Here is a 16,449-nt window from a genome sequence, read left to right as displayed (position 1 = left end):
AATTTCTTACAGGAAAACACTCCTTCACATTCTTTTTGGGGCATTTTGCACAAAAAACCTAGGAAGACTGAGCTGAAAACAACAGTAGAATGAAAAAAAAAAAAGGCAATTTAGTCTGAATGTTGCAAGAGACACTTTAACAGTGATCTGCATCAGTCTCCCAGTGAGGAAACCACATTGCCTGACATTTTTAAAACCTAAAACTGTAACAACTGCTTTTCAGCAGAGTCTTGTATAAACAAGCAGAAAGGTTACAAGTGTGTTAACACAAATGCTCTTCAGCTGTGAAAACTGCTAGCACAAAGTGTTCAGGATCTTCACCTGCAGATTCTGCAAATAGACCGGTAACAGTAAGGTTACACATTCCAAGAATCTAAACATATGAGCCATGATGCTATGTACTTTGGTAACTTTTTTCCTGCTTTTTGGTTTTTCCCATTCAGTGGTATCTCGATGCTGACCTCGATGGATCCTTTAACAATACACGGGAATAATTTACAAAAGAGCTACACAAAGGGATTAGTGTTCAGGAAACGAGGAACAAGATGCTGTGACAGAGGGAAGTTTGTGTGACACTTAATAGCCTTGAAGAAGACAGCTGTTCACAAAAGAGCACAATCCATGCACTGCTCAAACAAAAGCCTTAATATTTGGTGTACCTGAAACGTCTTTGGAATTCCTCCAACATTGTAGTGAACCACTAGACTCACTTTGTTGTCCTTCTCCACAATTTCAAAGCTCCCTTCTTTCCACTTTGTAATCCCAGTCTGCATGCTGCGCATCCGGACAGGTCCGTGCACCTTGAGCGGAGCCATGCTTTCTCACGGGAAAGAGCGAGCGCACTCCACCTTTAAAACCTGTTAAAAAAGGAGAAACGCGTAACTGGGCAGGCCAAAGAGTATTTAGAGAGAGAGAGAGATGTAAATGTGGATTAAAGTTTCTGTGGAAGCTTGGTAGAAGTGTTTGGCCGGCATTTTTAAACGCAGTGAAGGAAAGTTAGACAGGAGCAAACTTCAGCTTAATAAATTTAAGATTAATAAAACCTCTCCCACTTTGGTCAGCAACACGCCGATCCCTCAACTGCTGCGAGCCGAGCCGCCGCAACCCACAGAACTTCTCGGTAACACTTAAAGCGACTTAAAGCGAGAAACAGTCGTCCCCCCCCCCAACACACACGCGCGCACACCGCCGCGGGCTCCCGGTCAGCACGGCGGGGGTGGGGGGAAGAGGGGGTTATTTTAAATAATTTTAAAAAATAAATTAATTAAAAGAAATGAATGAAGCGGCGCCGGGAGGGGCCGCGGAGGAGGGTCGCCCCTCACGGACATGGTGACGCGGAGGGGATGAGGGCCGCGTCTCCCGCCTCATCGCTCCGGGGCCGCTCCCGGGCCGGGCCGCCGTGAGGAGAGGCGCCGTACGGCGGCCCGGCCCGGGAGCGGCCCCGGAGCGGCGAGGCGGGAGGTAGGAAGGCGAAGGGGGGGGTCCGAGCCCCGGTACCTGCGTCCCGGTGCCGCTGAGGGGGAGGGGGGGGAAGGGGAAAGGGGGGGGGGCGGCAGCGGCGGATGGCGGGAACCGGCCAGCAGCGCCAGACGCCGCACGCACGCACGCTGACGTCAGCGCGGCGGCGCGCATGCGGCTTAGCCCCCGCCCCACCTGCGCGCATGCGCGCAGCCCTCCGCTCAACCCCCTCCCCCCCGCGCGCTATCCCAGCATCCCTTGCGCGCGGGGTGAGGGGTCAGGGCGGGTCTTGGGTCGATGGCGGCGGCCTCCTGAGGCGGGCCCGGCATTGAGCGCTGCTCCCACCATGCACAGCTTGGCCACGGCCGCGGTGAGGCGCGGTTCCGTGCTCCGGTGGGGCGTGGGTGGGGTTGGGGATGGGACCCCGGTGGCGCTAGGCCGCGCGGGGAGCGGGTCTATGGGGGGTTGTGGCCTCCTTCCCCTCAGCGCCCTGGTGGCGGGATGGCTTTGGTAGTGGGTAGGCCTCCTTGTCCCAACTACTCCTCTGTGAGCTCCTGTGGACCTCCCCGTGGCGGCCGTGGCTTTATCTGCTGCTTGTGGGGACCGTGTGGCTCGCACAGGGGCCAGGAGGGCTTCCCTGCTGGGTCCCTGGGCTGTCCTCCTCCTGCCCGGCGTGTATCACATAGGCTTTTCCCTCTTTCCCTCCTGCCGCCCTCCCTCCTTGCGCCTGGATGCCTCCTGTGTGCCTAGACACCCACTGTATTTTCTGGGGAGCTCTTTTACTTTTGGTCTTGACTGCAGAGGGAAAGAGGAGGTAGCAAAAAGTTCCTCAGGGTGGCAGGGAAGCGGGAGGAAAGGCAGAGACTGCCTGTTCTTTCTTTCCTTTTTCCCTAGTACCTTGCAGTGCTGTGTGTAGCTGGTGCTTGACGTCCTCCCTCTCAGGAAGCTGCCATGGTGGGATGGGATGCTGCCTGATGTTCAGGCTGGTGGGAGTGGAATGGTATCTTGGCTGGTTGGGTTAAAAAATGGAAGCTGAGTTTGAATGTGTGTGGTTATTGCATCTTATCTGCCATCTGAGCAGGTTTGTGTTTTGTTTTTCCCTTCTGCAAGTGCACGTTCATTGCATGTGTAAGGCTTCCTAGAGTTGATTGAGCCTCTGGTGTGTATTGGGTTTGGGAGGTATATTGCAAGACCAGCAGTTACGGCTGTTTTCAAATGACCTTAGCTCAAAGATCTGCTTAGACTAACAAGAGTGAGTAAAGTACTTATGAACAGGAGTTAAGAGAACTTTTTAAGTCTTCCCACTTTGTTTGAGTGTTCGAGACTTTAAATTGGTTCTTGGAGTGCTGGCAAATACTTCTGGTTTAAAGTGACACTTTAGTGACACTGGAGCATAGAAGGGTATGCAAGATCATAAAGAACTCTCTTAATCAGCATTTATATTTTTATAACAATGTAATTCCTAAGTGCTTGTTGAAATGTATGAGGGACTGTTGTATCTTCCATTAATCCTCTATCTGTGTTACAAAATAATCTGTTTCAGGAATAGAAATCAACCTGGGGACTCACTTAAATGTATATTTAATTTATATGTAATTCATGCCACCTGGTAGTTCTGTATTGAAGTGTTTCCTACCACAGTTGGTTAGTATGCTTAGACTAAAGGTGACAGAGAAGGCTGGCTCTGGAGATGTGCTTGGGAGCTGCAGTAAATAACATTACCTCTTAGTAGGGTCATGAATTGGCTCAGGAATCTCTTTGGGTGTTGTGAGTGCTGTTGCGATAAAGCTGTGGTAAGCCAGAGCATTGGTCTTTATAAAGTTGTTGTGGTTTAACCCCAGGCAGAAGCTAGGACTGTGCAGCCACTCGCTCACTCCCCGAGTTGGGATGGGGAAGAGAATGAGAAGAGTAAAAGTGAGAAAACTCGTGGGTTGAGGTAAAGGCAGTTTAATAAGTAGAACAAAAGCCACGCACGCAAGCAAAGCAAAACCAAGGAATTCATTCACTGCTTCCCATCATCAGGCAGATGTTCAGCCATCCCCAGGAAAGTAGGGCTCCATCACACGTATCAGTTACTTAGGAAGACAAGCACCATAACTCTAAACATCTTCCCCCTTCCTTTTTCTTCTCCTAGCTTCATATACTGAGCACCATGTCATATGGTATGGAATATCCCTTCATTCAGTTGGGGTCAACTGTCCTGGCTGTGTCCCCTGCACTTCTTGTGCATCCGCAGCCTACTCTTTGGTGAGGCTGTGTGAGGAGCAGAAAAGGCCTTGACTGCTTAGCAACAACCAAAACCATCAGTGCGCTATCATCGCTTTCATCCCAAATCTAAAAGACAGCACTATACCAGCTGCTAGTAAGAAAGTTAACTCTATCCCAACTGAAACCATGACAACAGTGATGCTGGTGGCAGAGCTGACACTTCTGTTTCAGACCTGAAGACAGCATAATGTGCTAGAGGCTCGAGAACAGGCTAAAACTAATAAATATAGCTGTAACTAGCAGTAAGGCGTTGAAAGCTCAATACAAACCTGCTATTGAAATTCAAAGTTCATTTTGAGTTGGTGATCCATCAAAATAGTTTAAAAAGCACAGGTATCCAGTTAGTTGATGTTCTACTTTAGTTGACCAGTACTTTTACCGTTTGCCTAGCAGCCACTGCTCAATTAGGAAGAGAAAGCCAGTTGCCTAAATCCGGTTTGTTGGAGGTGTAATTGGGCGTGCATATTTGAGGTAGTGCCGTTTCTGTTGAGGAAGGTGTTACAGGATCTTTCATGATGCAAAGGTGGCTAGTTTGTGCTGTGTTGAGAACTTTTGCTCTCCCTGTTTGGAAAAAAAAAAAAGCCTGCCTCGCAGGGTTCTGTCTCGGAGCTTGCAGGATTTGTGTGTAGCCCTCAGGGTTCCCCAGAATTTTGGGTTTTAGAGGGAGAAGGGGGAACAACAATAAAGTAGGAGATTAGGAAAAAATATATCTTTCAATTTAAACTAAAATGAGAGGAGCAACCGTAGAGCCTGTGAAAAGCAGTTAGTTCTGTCTAAGACAGATATTGGATATCATAAACTTAATTGTGTGGAAAATCTACTTAGTGTTCTCTAGGGATCACAAACACATGATTGTGCTTTTAAAGGGTCGATGTATTTAAGCTTACAGGAACTGAAACTTCCAGTGAGTCTAGAAAAATAGATGGAAGCTTTAGATAACACAATTGTAACAACATTATTGCTACACTGCTTGTCACTCTACCATCCCAAATGAAAAGAAATGAGCTTTGTTCATTCTCTCCCTCTCTTTCTGAGCTCCAATGTTGGAGTTGCCATTGGAATTGCACTCCCAGCTATAAGAGCACAATAAATTTCTCAGTATTACTAATTTACTGTGAAGTTCTGGGGGGAAAAAAAATAAAATTGAGTAGATGAGAAAAAAGAGGATAGGAGGAAAGATGAAGAGCTAAAAAGGTATTTGACCCCCAAGAGTGTAGGGATTGCTAACAGCACATTGGCTTATATATAGACATTTACGTGAAATAATACGATGGAAGTGGCTGGGGGAGAGAGAATCCCATAGCTGGGGAAGAATCTCTTTGGACATGAGTATAGATATAATATGTGGATGAACGAAGAAGGGAAACCTTTGCAGAAATAGAGACAGAAAGCTCTGGATGTGCCTGCCAAAGATTAATAAGTCTCCCTTCATCCCTCCTGCAGTTCTGGGAGCCTGACTCTGGCATATAGTTTCAGGTTAGGTTACAGCCACTTTCAATTCCTGAACTCCTTTGTGTTGTCTTCAGTGCCTCAGTGAGCTGCTTAGTAGTAGTGTTGTTGTCAGTGTGGTACAGGCAGCGCTCACATCTGTTGTGGTAAGTGCATGAAGAGTTTCAGTCTGAGTTCTAAAAAAAAGAAATGAAATATGGTCCATTCTCTGTTCCCAGCTGTGATTGCCGTACGCTTGGGGATGCTGAGCTGGTTGCATGCAGGCTAGCTCAGGAGCAGTAGCATACCAACAGGGCTGTGCTTTACTTGAGTAGTAAGCGCTGTGGCAGAATGTTTGAATAGGTTCTGAACTGGCTTTTGGAAGCATTCACACAGGAGGTTTTAATGTTGATGTTTGTCTTCCTCAAAATTTTGTATCTGAATCACCAAACTGTCTGGTTAGGAAGCCTGCTGAGCGTTTGTTTCCACCTTGAGTACTGCTTGTGCCAGTAGAGGCATGAGATGAACTTACATTGAAAGACTTGTGCCTTGCCCTCTCCACAGAGACTATGCAACAATTCCACAGTCCTCCTTTCTCTTCCTTTCCTTCCCTTCCCAGTGCTCCCTCATTTTTTTTTTTGGCTTGAAAACTTGTTGGCCTTGATGCTGTTCTTTCCCTGATGTTCCAAGAAAGACAGAAGAGAAATCATGCGTTTCTCCTAAGTAGTAGAAAATGTGCCTTGACTGCGAATACAAATCTGCCCTTCCCTGGGTTTATTTTGAACAGGAATTTTTGCACAAAATCAGTCTTGAAAAATTCCCTTTTAGCTCCATGCATGTAAACAAGATACATAGGATGAATACGAGACGGCTCTAACAGCAGGTGTCACTGGCTATGCACAGTGTCATGCTGATGTTGGAGTAGTGAGAATTTTTCTAGTATTTGTATGAATATTTTTCTCATGTACGTTGAGTGAATCCGATTGGCAGGTTCCAATGTCATGGATGTTTTTGGAGAGGTAGTGTCTGCTTTACTTTGAGTTTGTGGAAGCTTGTACTTGAAGCATGAAATGAATGTGTGCTAAATGCAGGTGGGGCAAATTATAGTTGGCTAAAGTATGTGTGACCTCCCCGGGAGCTCTGCTGGCACAAACAGGTAGCAGCATGGCTGTCTTATATTGCTGAATGAAGTTACAAGGTACTACTTGATAGGCTGATTATGAAAGACTGTCCTAATGAGTCAGGCCAGAAAGTAAAACCTTTGTATTTCAAATAGGCGAAATAATAAGATTAATCTAAGGAAGGGATCCATATCCAGAGCATCTTAATACAGCTTTAATTCCTCCACCCCCAGTCAGGAGTTTCTTGAGCACTTTTTTGCTTATCTGCCAGGTTGTGGGAAGGGTTTGGGTGAGATTTGAGTAAAATGTTTGGACTGAAGTTTTCTCGTCTCCCTCCCAGCCTGTGCCAACAGCGCTGGCTCAGGTTGACCGTGAAAAGATCTACCAGTGGATCAATGAGTTGTCCAGCCCTGAGACGCGAGAGAATGCGCTGCTGGAGCTGAGCAAGAAGCGTGAGTCCGTGCCTGATCTTGCCCCAATGCTGTGGCACTCATTTGGCACAATTGCAGCGCTCCTTCAGGTGGGTAGGACTGGTGGCATCTTTATTCTGTGGTGCAGCACCAGCACGTTGCAGAGCTTGTGCACCCATGGGGCAGATCTGGGGAGGCACTGGTGGGGTCCCTTATTGCCATTGCTGGGAGTATGGTGTGTGTTGGATCGTGTGGTGAGGGGAGCCGAAGTGGGAAGCCCATTTGCCGTTAATCATCACTAGCAAGCTGATGTGTGCAGAGACTGTAAGATTTCTATTTAGATGGCTTGTATAGTTGGAAGGGGAACAGGTGAGTTCTTGGGTATATGAGGTCCCTGTGGATCACATTCTGCTTATTTTCATACAGTGTCATAGCAGAGCCACAACAGTCTTACTCGTAAGATCCCTGGTTTGATTTGTTTTGCATGAGCTTGAGCACTTCCTGGTCAGAAGGTTGCCCTTGCAGGGAGCCCGCTGGAAGGGCAGCAGGGGAATGGAATGCTGCTCACTGCTCCGGAGATCCTTACAAGGGAATGTACCTGCATTTCATGTTAAACTGAGCGGCAAAATACTCTACAGCTGATGACTGGCTCTCTCTCAGTGCTGAATCTAGTAATTTCTTTCGAAGAAGGAAAGAAAAGAGTGCAAGATTGGCAATGTCAGACTGTTCTCAGAGTGGCCCTGAAACAAGTGAAGAAAATTAGAAGGGAACTGTAGTCGGAATCAGTCAGATTTCTGAATCGGATTTTTCGCCCTCAGCTGCTTCCTCTGCATTGAGTTAGAAGAGTACCAGCAGCTACAGTATGAATAGAGTGGGTGTGCTTTGCTTCTAGGCACAAGAACAACACTCCCCTTCGATCTGGAAGTTGAAAACAAAGCAGTTCCTACGCTAGTAAAGAGCCAGGAAATCAAATGAACCCTTTTTAAATGAAATTAAGGTTTGAATGCATTCCTGTGACTCCTTGTCAAATTGACTCTGATCCAGCTCTGCCCTTGCCTGGGCAGCATGGTGGCTGCCATGTAACTTTAAAGTGATGCTTGGTGAAAGCAGACTGTCATCTCCTGTCGTCATAGTTCCTTGCTGGGCAAGTGCTTTAGTGCAGCCTTCTGATGTTTTTCTCCTTTAACTCTTCTTCATCTGTTAATTTTTAGGAAATTGTAAATATTTATCCATCAATTAACCCTCCGACTTTGACAGCCCATCAGTCCAACAGAGTCTGCAATGCTTTAGCTCTACTACAGTGTGTTGCATCGCATCCTGAAACGAGGTAAGCGTTTCCAAGTGCATGAGTTTTGTGAGGTGTTGATGTTGACAGCTAAGCCTATCTGTCTGACTCCAGAAGTATGTAAGCTCCTCTCTTCTTTTTTACTAAGAGAAGTGGAACAGAGGACAGAGCTGGAAGATAGGCAGCTGCCTGCTGATTTCACTTGTTTGCATGGATTATCAGGATGACAGCTTTATGGTGGACCTAAATGCATTGCATTCCCTGGATCATCCTGGGATCCTGCAAATTTCCAAAACATTGGGTTGTGGCACCTCCTGGGAGCCCAGCCAGAGATAAGGGTGCCTTTGTGCTGTGTGCAGGATCCTCGTTTTAATGAGCTTACAGTTATTTAGACTAGCTGCCCAAAGGGTGGAATGAGCAGGACTCTCCTTCCCAGAGACTGTGTGTGGCAAGGGAGCAGTAGTAGAGCCATGTCTGGAGTCCTCAGCCAGTGCCTGACTCGGGTTTTCTCAATCTGTGTCCAGCTGATGTCAGCAAGGGAAAAGAAGATGTTGGTTCAGCCAAAACCAGTAGCTAAAACTCAGAAGAAAACTACCCAGAGATATATGATTTCGTGCTTCTGTTCCTGATGAGGAGTATGTGCTGCATAGCTGAAATTGTTTTTCAGCTGCTGCAAAGTAGTGTTAAACAGCAACCCTCCATGAGGTGATATCCAAAGAAATAGGGTAGTTTTACTCCACACACCTTTACGTTTAAAGTTTGAAAACTGAAAACAGAGGGAGAATGTTGGATGATTATTCAAGAGAGCTTCCCTCTGTTGGCAAAGCAGTCTCCAGGTTTCTCCGTGCGGTCTGTTTTTTTTGGCATTGTCAGAGGGCAGTGTGAGGACTTGGGGAAAGATGGCTGCACACATTTAAACTGTGGTAATGCCTAGACATCAGACAGTCTGGATTTCTGTCATGCAGAGGCTTTTTACATCTGCATTGTGGCTGACTGTCCCTGCCCATGGGTGCAGGTGAAATGCCTGCAAGGTGAAGTGCAACACTGAATGTACAAAGCAGAGTGTTTTGGTGGCAGGAAGAGATAATAAAAACAACAGCATGTGCTCTCTTCCTGGTCATCTGGGAGCAGTGATGCAGGTAACTGACAGTTTACGTGTTAGGTTTTGTGCTGCATCCAGTACAAAGTTTACTTCATACCTTTCCATAAGAGACTGAACTGTTACCCTTTTTTGAGGAGCAGCAGCAATGGTGTCTATCAGGAACAACCTGAGGCTCTGCACGTTAACGCTGGATTGCGTGCTCACTTTGTGTTTCTCGTCTCTCATATTGGATTTTCTCTCTTTTCTACAGGTCAGCTTTTCTGGCGGCTCATATCCCTCTCTTCCTGTACCCCTTCTTGCACACAGTTAGCAAGACACGTCCGTTTGAGTATCTGCGGCTCACGAGCCTCGGAGTGATTGGTAAGTGGCCAAACTAGTGCTGGAGCACTGGTTTCTTACCAAGTTGGATGCGGTTCATGCTGTGGGTATAGAGCTGCACGACCAAAATCACAGGTCTCTCTTTATTGGGATCTTTTGAGTCTTGTAGTATTAACAGGAGGAGCTGCTCCTTTTCCATCAGTTGTGGAGGCAGATTCCTCTTAGTGTGTAGAAACTGGGCCTTTCACTAATAACAAAACACTGGATGCATTGTCAAAAATATGTTTCCTGTGAGTACAAGCACCTGCAGGCTTGTTGAGCCTTCCCCCTCAGCCCAGCCAGATAGATACTGGGGTGGGTGGGTGCAGACTGGGCTTTCTTTGGGTTTTTGTCATTGATTGACTTGGGTGTATTTGCCCTGTCTTCCCCTTATCCTGGTTTGTTGGTTTTTTTCTTCTTTCTGCCGAAAACATTTCTTTCTCAATGCATAATGAGGGTCTTAAAATGCATTTCTTCTTCTCAGAAGTCACTGTGGGTGACATGATCCTCTTGTGTTTTTGTTACCACTGGGGGAGAGCCAAGAATGCATCCCCTTTCTGAAAAACAAACAACGCTTCAAACCCAGCTTCATTACTTTTATGCTGCCGAAATGATTTCTTCTCCAGCCATGTGCTGCATCATATTTAGGATGACAGTTGCTCTGCCTGCTATTCAGACCTAATGATTTTGAGGGAGGACACAGTACAGGACCTCTTTGGAAGTGAGATTTTTTTTTTTGAAGCAATTTATCATTTATTGATTTTGGTCTTTGTTTTTCTTTCAAGGGGCCTTGGTGAAAACTGATGAGCAAGAGGTGATAAATTTCTTATTGACAACAGAAATTATCCCTCTGTGCTTACGCATTATGGAGTCTGGCAGTGAACTCTCCAAAACGGTACCTATTCTTTTTGTACTAATTAAGACTTGTTGTTTATCTCTGGCTGTAACCTGCAGAGTTGGCTTGTGTCCTGTTGCAAATGCGGGGGCAACTCTGGGTGGAGTTTTTACCTCCTCAAAAACCAAACAAACCAAAACCACCAAACTAAGCTGGAGTTCCTGAGCTTGGTAGTTTTACTGGGAAAGACCTTACTGCTCTCAGCACCTGTTCCCTCCTTTGCAGCCCTGCAGAGTAACTTTCAGGGCTGAGTTGGATCAACTTTCCTTGGCCTGAGAGAACAAATGCTGTAGCTACGCAGTGCAGAGGTTGGGCAGCAGCTGTTAGTGATGGTTATGGGAACGTTCACCACACCGGGCCAGTTTGTTGTCTCCTCTGATCAGAGGCCTCTTTCCCCCATGAGCTCAGATCTGTGGTCAGACTGGTCCGATGACCCAGGTAGGCTGGCCATAGGTTTTATTCTGTGTGCATGTCTCTGGTGAAGCCTGCTGACATGGCTGGCTGAGGTTCTTCCAGAAAGTCATGTGTCTTGTGACGAATCAGTAATGCTCAAGATGAAAACTGAAACCAGCTTTCCATCTAGACGGCAGGGCCAAGCGACAGATCCTTCCCCTGCTTCTTGCTCTATGACTAGTGTAGTGTGGCCGTAATCCTGAGGCTGTCCTGAGTGGCCCGGCAGTAGTTGCTGTCTTATGCAACCTTCATCCAGCCATCTTGTACAGACTGCTTTGTGTCCATTTCTTTAGTCAGAGATGCCAAGCATTGTGTAGCGTCCCGCATTTTCTTTTGGCTTTAAACTTTCACTGGTAAAGCATTTGCTGCCTGCTGAAAGGCCTTTCAGCTCTGGGACCGCCTTGAAAAGAACAGAGCACAAAGGCTGCCCCTTTTCAGGTTAGATAAGTTGTTCATATGCTTTCTTTTCTGCTTTTTTCACATTCTAGGTTGCTACCTTTATTCTTCAGAAAATCCTCCTGGATGACACAGGGCTGGCATATATCTGTCAGACTTACGAGCGGTTTTCCCATGTTGCCATGATACTGGTAAGACTATTTTGTTTCCTCTCTTTAAAAAAAGAAAAAAATAATGCTCTAGCAGCCAGGCTTCTTCAGCAGCTGCTTTACTGCTCTCTGGCTGGAGCACAGGATGAGAGGGGCAGATCATTCTTGGGCTGACTGCTCGTGACACTGTAGCTCTCTGCTCCTGCTTGTTTCTTTTGTATATCTCTGATTTGCGTGTCAAGAGAACACATATTAGCTGTAATATACTAAGTCCCCAAGATAAACCAAGTAAACATCTCCAGAGAAGAAGAATAGTTTTCAAGGTTGTTGGTTGGATGTGAATTTATTTAATTTCATGTGAGAATGGTCACGCAGCTCAGACCATGGATCTATTTCCCATCTCTGCCTCCCACAACAGGTTGAAAGAGCAGCAGGTTAAGCAAAGGAGTACGAGCAGGGCAAGCATATATGATACTTGCCTTCGTAACAGTCTTGCAGCTGACAGCTGTTTTCAGCTTTGGATTTCTGAGGCCAGTTGTGGACTTTCTATGCAGTAACCCCCAGTGTTTGTCCTGTTCTCCCCTTGAACCCATGGAAGCCTTTTGTGTCCACAGTGTCCTTTACCGAGAAGTTTCACGAGTTTGCTGTTTGCTGCCTGGAAGGCCAACCTCCTTTTTTTCCTCTTTGAACCTGGCTCCTACTAGCTGCTGCTTATGACTCTAATTCTTGTGTTGGAACACAGAGAGAGCAGACAACTTTTGTCCATTCCCTGTCCCCTGTGAAGGAGAAGTTTGAGTACTCATAATTTGTTCATCCCAGGAGTAATAATCCCAATTCGAGCTTTATTATCTTTGAGTTTGCCAAGGGGAATACACGTCTGCCCTGGAATAGCTATTGTCGTGCTTTTGTGTTTGGTGGTTGCTTGTTTGCTTTTTAAAGAGCAGTCTCAGGAGAAGAAAATGCAGCATTAAGTTAAGCGTTTTGCAATGCTGGTTCTGTGCCTAAATGTTGATGCTTTTATTGGGAATAATTATTTGTCTGTCTGTTTTCCCAAACATAAAGAAAATGTTACCTCCTAATTCACCCATAAACAGCAAAAAATGAACAATTGTGAGCTGATATCCATAATATCCAATGTGATGTGATTTTTGCATTCAAGAAAAGGATCAGCTTTGATGAAAGTACATGTGGTTTGGGGGCAAAGTGAAGGATGCAATTAGAACCCCTGGGGTAGGGGAGAGGCGGGAAGGAGACCAAGGAAGAACCTGTGGCTGGGAAAGGTATGAACAGGGAAGAATGTGGGCCTGTAAAGCTGTGTTAGCACGGGAGAAGTCCTAGCTGTGGTGTAATCCCACCAGTGGGTGAAGCACTGACATGGTTAATATTCCATAACACTATGGAGAAAGATTAAAATGGTCATAGACATTTCTGTTCTCTATTTCAAAAATCGGGATAGCGTATTCCTGTCTCATGAGGGTGATGATTTACTTCCTTGCCTGCTGATAACGGAGTAAGATGTTATGCATGTATTAGACGCTTTTAAAAGAGCGAGTTAGTAATTCCCATCTAGGAGCTGTCTGAGGAGCTCTCTGGCTTGTTGTTCTTTATTTCGAAGAAATATTGGTATCCTGGGAAACTGCTGAGAACAGGAAGCTTGGAAAAGGGCAGATAAGGGGGCCCTGCGAATTGCTAACTGCCTGAATATCCAAATACAGGTGAATTTGTCTAATGAAGAAAATGATTAGTGCTAGCCAATACAGTTTTACATGGAAAAAACCCAACTTGTTGGGCAGATCTGATGGACTCCTAAATATGAGGAAGCAGACTGTTAAAGTCCTTCAGAACAGGTGTGTGAGGGCGTCCACACTGTTTGCTAGGCTGCGTGCATTCAAAGATGCAACCATGTGCAAAGTCTTACATAGTGTGAGAAATGGAGGCTGGGCTGGAGAGATCTGACCTGGTCTTGCTTCCCAGTAATGGCTTAATGAAGGATGTGGCAGAAAAAGAAAATACAACTCTTGGGTGCGTGATAAGACCAGATGTGGATCTTACTATACATGGTGTGGGTGAGCCCAGTCCTTCAGCATGGCTTCCCAGGCTATAGTTAATGTTTTAAAAGGGCATTGAAATGAAGGCAGCGCAGATGAGAACAGAGCTTGGGAACACACCTCACAGCGTGACTCATCCTGAGCTTATCAAAGTGTTTGGGATACAGTCACCTTCCTCCACGAGGAGGAAACCCCAGGTTCTCTTTAATCTAGCAGAGAGTTGGACCACTAAGCAGTCCTGGGGAGTTAAAAACAAAACAGAGATGAGACAAGATTTCCCCGAGCTGCTGGGAGAATCCTTTGCAAGTCATGGCTAGCTGCTCTTCTCAAAGGCATCTTGGCAAGCAGAGCGCTGGGCTCCACGCGAGGGCATCTAGATGAAAGGTAATGGGCTGTGATGTGTGGGAAGCCAGAGTGAGTGATCTAATGGTCTTTCCCAGTCGCTGCTGATTGTGAAGCTGCTCTTACAAAGACTTTAACTGGTGGCACTGGCCTCTGTCAAACAGGGTAAAATGGTCCTGCAGCTCTCCAAGGAGCCATCAGCACGTCTGCTGAAACACGTTGTCCGCTGCTACCTTCGCCTTTCTGATAACCCCAGGTAAACATTTTAGGAGTTTGGGCAGGGGCTTCTCCATTCCCTTGGAAGTGCAGTTCTCCACAATGCCCATTCGGGGGGAGGGTCAAGGTTCCTTGTCTGTCCTTCCGTCACCCTTAGCTCAGTGTGGAAAATGGGTGGATTTTTTTTTTGGTCTGTTTGCTTTTTTTATTGCTAGTCCCAGGAGCTTTTATGGTACATGGGAGAAACGGTGACGGTGTGGGGCTTGTGCAGATTCAAGCTGTTCAGGTTACAACTGCCCGAGCTCAAATGTAGCTTGGACTAGGTATGAGGGAGGGACTGAGGTGTGGAAGGTATGCTATGCTCTCCCTCTTCTGCATCACGTGGCCTGTTGGCAGTAGAAACCAATAGATGAAATTCAGCTTGAAATCAGTTTGTATTCCCTCAGCTGATTAGCAGCTCTGCGCAGAGTCCCTGGGTATGTATTTGTTGTCTCAGCCTCTCCTGACATTGCGTGGCTCTCGACTGATGGGTGTCAGGGCAGAGGGCTTGGCTTGGTGGGGTCTAGTGTGAGGGATGGGAGCTGTGCTGGCTGGCCGCGTGCCATGTGCTGCTGCTCGGTGCTTTCCTTGGCTGGCCCCGCCAGCGAGACCCCCAGGCAAAGGAGCATCGTGTCCCCATGGTGTTTGTTCCCCTCTTGCCCCTGTGAGTTTATTTGTTGGGCCCTGTTTCTTGTCTCTTGATGTAGGGCACGTGAAGCTCTCAGGCAGTGCCTTCCTGACCAACTGAAGGACACCACCTTCGCCCAGGTCCTGAAGGATGACACCACCACAAAGCGCTGGCTTGCTCAGCTTGTCAAGAACCTGCAAGAGGGTCAAGTCACTGACCCACGGGGCATCCCTCTTCCTCCGCAATGACTGCTGGGGGGGGTGGGGGACCGGGGAAGAAACAGCTCAGGTTTACAAAGAACCAGGAACAGGTGACCTCTTCATAACAAACTGGGCATGCCAGCTGGCTGCCGTCCTTTCGGACCATCCTGCCCAGCCAAAGGGCTGCTCTGTAGCAATGCAGCATGCCTCTGGGGATCGCAACACCAGCAAATGCTGATACCACAGCTTCAAAAAGAAAAAAATCAATAAAAACAATCTGTAAAGATCCCTGTCTCTCCAGGAGGCTTGGCTGGCATCTCTGCCCTCACCGCCAGGCAGGGGGTAGTGCAGATGTCTGCTCTTCAGCTAGCTCAGCCTCCACCCAAGCGGTGCGTGACACTGGGTGTGCGCACCATTGTCCCTCCAGTTCCTTGTCACTCCTTGTTTACACGTCTGTTTAGATGAGTGAGCTGAATAAAAGCTGATCCCGTTGTTTTATCCCCTCTTAAGACTGCTGCTCAGCTGCAGGTAGCCTGGGGACAGCTTTCTTCCCTGCCAACACATCCTTGCTCCTGGCTCTGCATCTGGCTGGCGCAGTAAGCTTCTCTTCCTTTCCTTTGACGTGGAGGCAGTGGTTGGAGCTGGGCCACCGCGGTGCTCGCCCCAAGAGGAGGGGTGGATTACTTGCCATGAACCCACGCGTCATAAGCTTGCTTCCCAGGGCTCTGGGGGAGGAGAAGACAGCAGGACTGTGGCTCTTGCGCTGTAAATAGTGCGCTCCCGCAGCTAGCCAGCGGCTGGGAGCTGATGTGTGCTGGCCTCCCATCTAGTCCAGGTCCTGCCCAGCGGGGCTGCTGCCTGGCTCGTCAGACAGAGCTCAGCGTTAGGGAAGAACCTGCCCTGTGGTGGTCAGCAGGCCACTGACCGATAATCCCTTGCCGCAGAACAGCTGGGAGCAACATCCTGCGGGATCCAGGTATGCCGGCTTCCCTGCCCGCTGCTGCCTGCCAGGCGTCTCTCAGTCCTGGCCCCCCTCCCTTTTCCCCCCCCCTCCTCCAGCTCATCTCTGCCGGCCGGCTGCATCCATTTCAAGCTTTCAAACCTGCCTTGGCGTCTGCCTCGGCCCCGCTGCAATTAAAGTGGACCAGCAGCCGCTTACCTGCCTTCCCTGTGCCGAGGGGTCAGTGTGGCTGCAGCAGGCTCTCTCAGAAGCAGCCGAGGAGCTGCCGGGCTCTGCTGCAGCACAGCCTGCTCTGCCTGCGCTTGGCTGCAGGCAAGCCTGGGCAGCTACTCGATTACTCTCCCCCACCCCACCCTCCTCGAGTAGCTCATTTTGCTGATCATCTGCGGTGTCGTGCCAACAGTGTCTTAAATCCCATCGTTTCCCTTCCCTCCTCCCCTCGCAGCCTTGCATAACAAGGCCAGAGCATGGCCTCTTCCTTACCCCCGGGGTCCTGTTTTATAACCATCGCCTTCTTTTCCCTTCCTTCCACCCTGACCTTGATAGGGTGTGAAAATGCTTCTGTTTGGTTTATTATTTTTTTTTTTTCTTTTTGTAAGTTCGAATTAATAAATAATAAAACCCCAGCCAGCACAGATTGGTCCCTGTCTGGTCTCTTGGGGAGGGCAAATGGTGAGGCTGGGAGGGGGGGAG

At 47.7% G+C, this 16,449-nt stretch overlaps 2 protein-coding genes across 3 annotated transcripts in view; one reads left to right on the top strand and one right to left on the bottom strand.

Moving 5' to 3' along the window:
* The window catches only part of USP37 (ubiquitin specific peptidase 37), a 36,031-nt gene extending 34,405 nt beyond the window's left edge, over positions 1 to 1,626 (bottom strand). Inside the window, exons 1-2 of one of the 2 annotated variants that reach the window (XM_074594624.1) lie at positions 1,498 to 1,626; positions 660 to 857 (exon numbers count right to left, since the gene is read on the bottom strand). In XM_074594624.1, coding sequence (XP_074450725.1) covers positions 660 to 815 — 156 coding nt within the window. In that variant the 5' untranslated portion in view covers positions 816 to 857; positions 1,498 to 1,626. The remainder of the gene's footprint in view (positions 1 to 659; positions 858 to 1,497) is intronic. The other variant, XM_074594625.1, reaches the window with a different exon arrangement.
* A 79-nt stretch (positions 1,627 to 1,705) lies between these two features.
* On the top strand, positions 1,706 to 16,391 carry CNOT9 (CCR4-NOT transcription complex subunit 9). The gene is made up of 8 exons (XM_074593898.1): positions 1,706 to 1,828; positions 6,616 to 6,795; positions 7,897 to 8,012; positions 9,323 to 9,432; positions 10,215 to 10,324; positions 11,266 to 11,364; positions 13,877 to 13,968; positions 14,675 to 16,391. The coding sequence occupies exons 1-8, from the start codon at positions 1,805 to 1,807 to the stop codon at positions 14,841 to 14,843; spliced, it is 900 nt and encodes a 299-aa protein (XP_074449999.1). The 5' UTR covers positions 1,706 to 1,804; the 3' UTR covers positions 14,844 to 16,391.
* The last annotated feature ends 58 nt before the right edge of the window (positions 16,392 to 16,449 follow it).

The sequence above is a fragment of the Larus michahellis genome, chromosome 7, assembly GCF_964199755.1.
Source record: "Larus michahellis chromosome 7, bLarMic1.1, whole genome shotgun sequence".
NCBI classification, from domain to species: Eukaryota; Metazoa; Chordata; class Aves; order Charadriiformes; family Laridae; genus Larus; species Larus michahellis.
This window is presented reverse-complemented; position numbering and strand designations above follow the sequence as displayed.

Excerpts from the sequence above, each read along its gene's own strand:
- CNOT9 (XM_074593898.1), top strand. The coding sequence starts at position 1,805 with ATGCACAGCTTGGCCACGGCCGCG. Across the intron at positions 1,829-6,615 it reads ACAGCTTGGCCACGGCCGCG|CCTGTGCCAACAGCGCTGGC; the intron begins GTGAGGCGCGGT and ends TCTCCCTCCCAG. Across the intron at positions 8,013-9,322 it reads GCATCGCATCCTGAAACGAG|GTCAGCTTTTCTGGCGGCTC; the intron begins GTAAGCGTTTCC and ends TCTTTTCTACAG.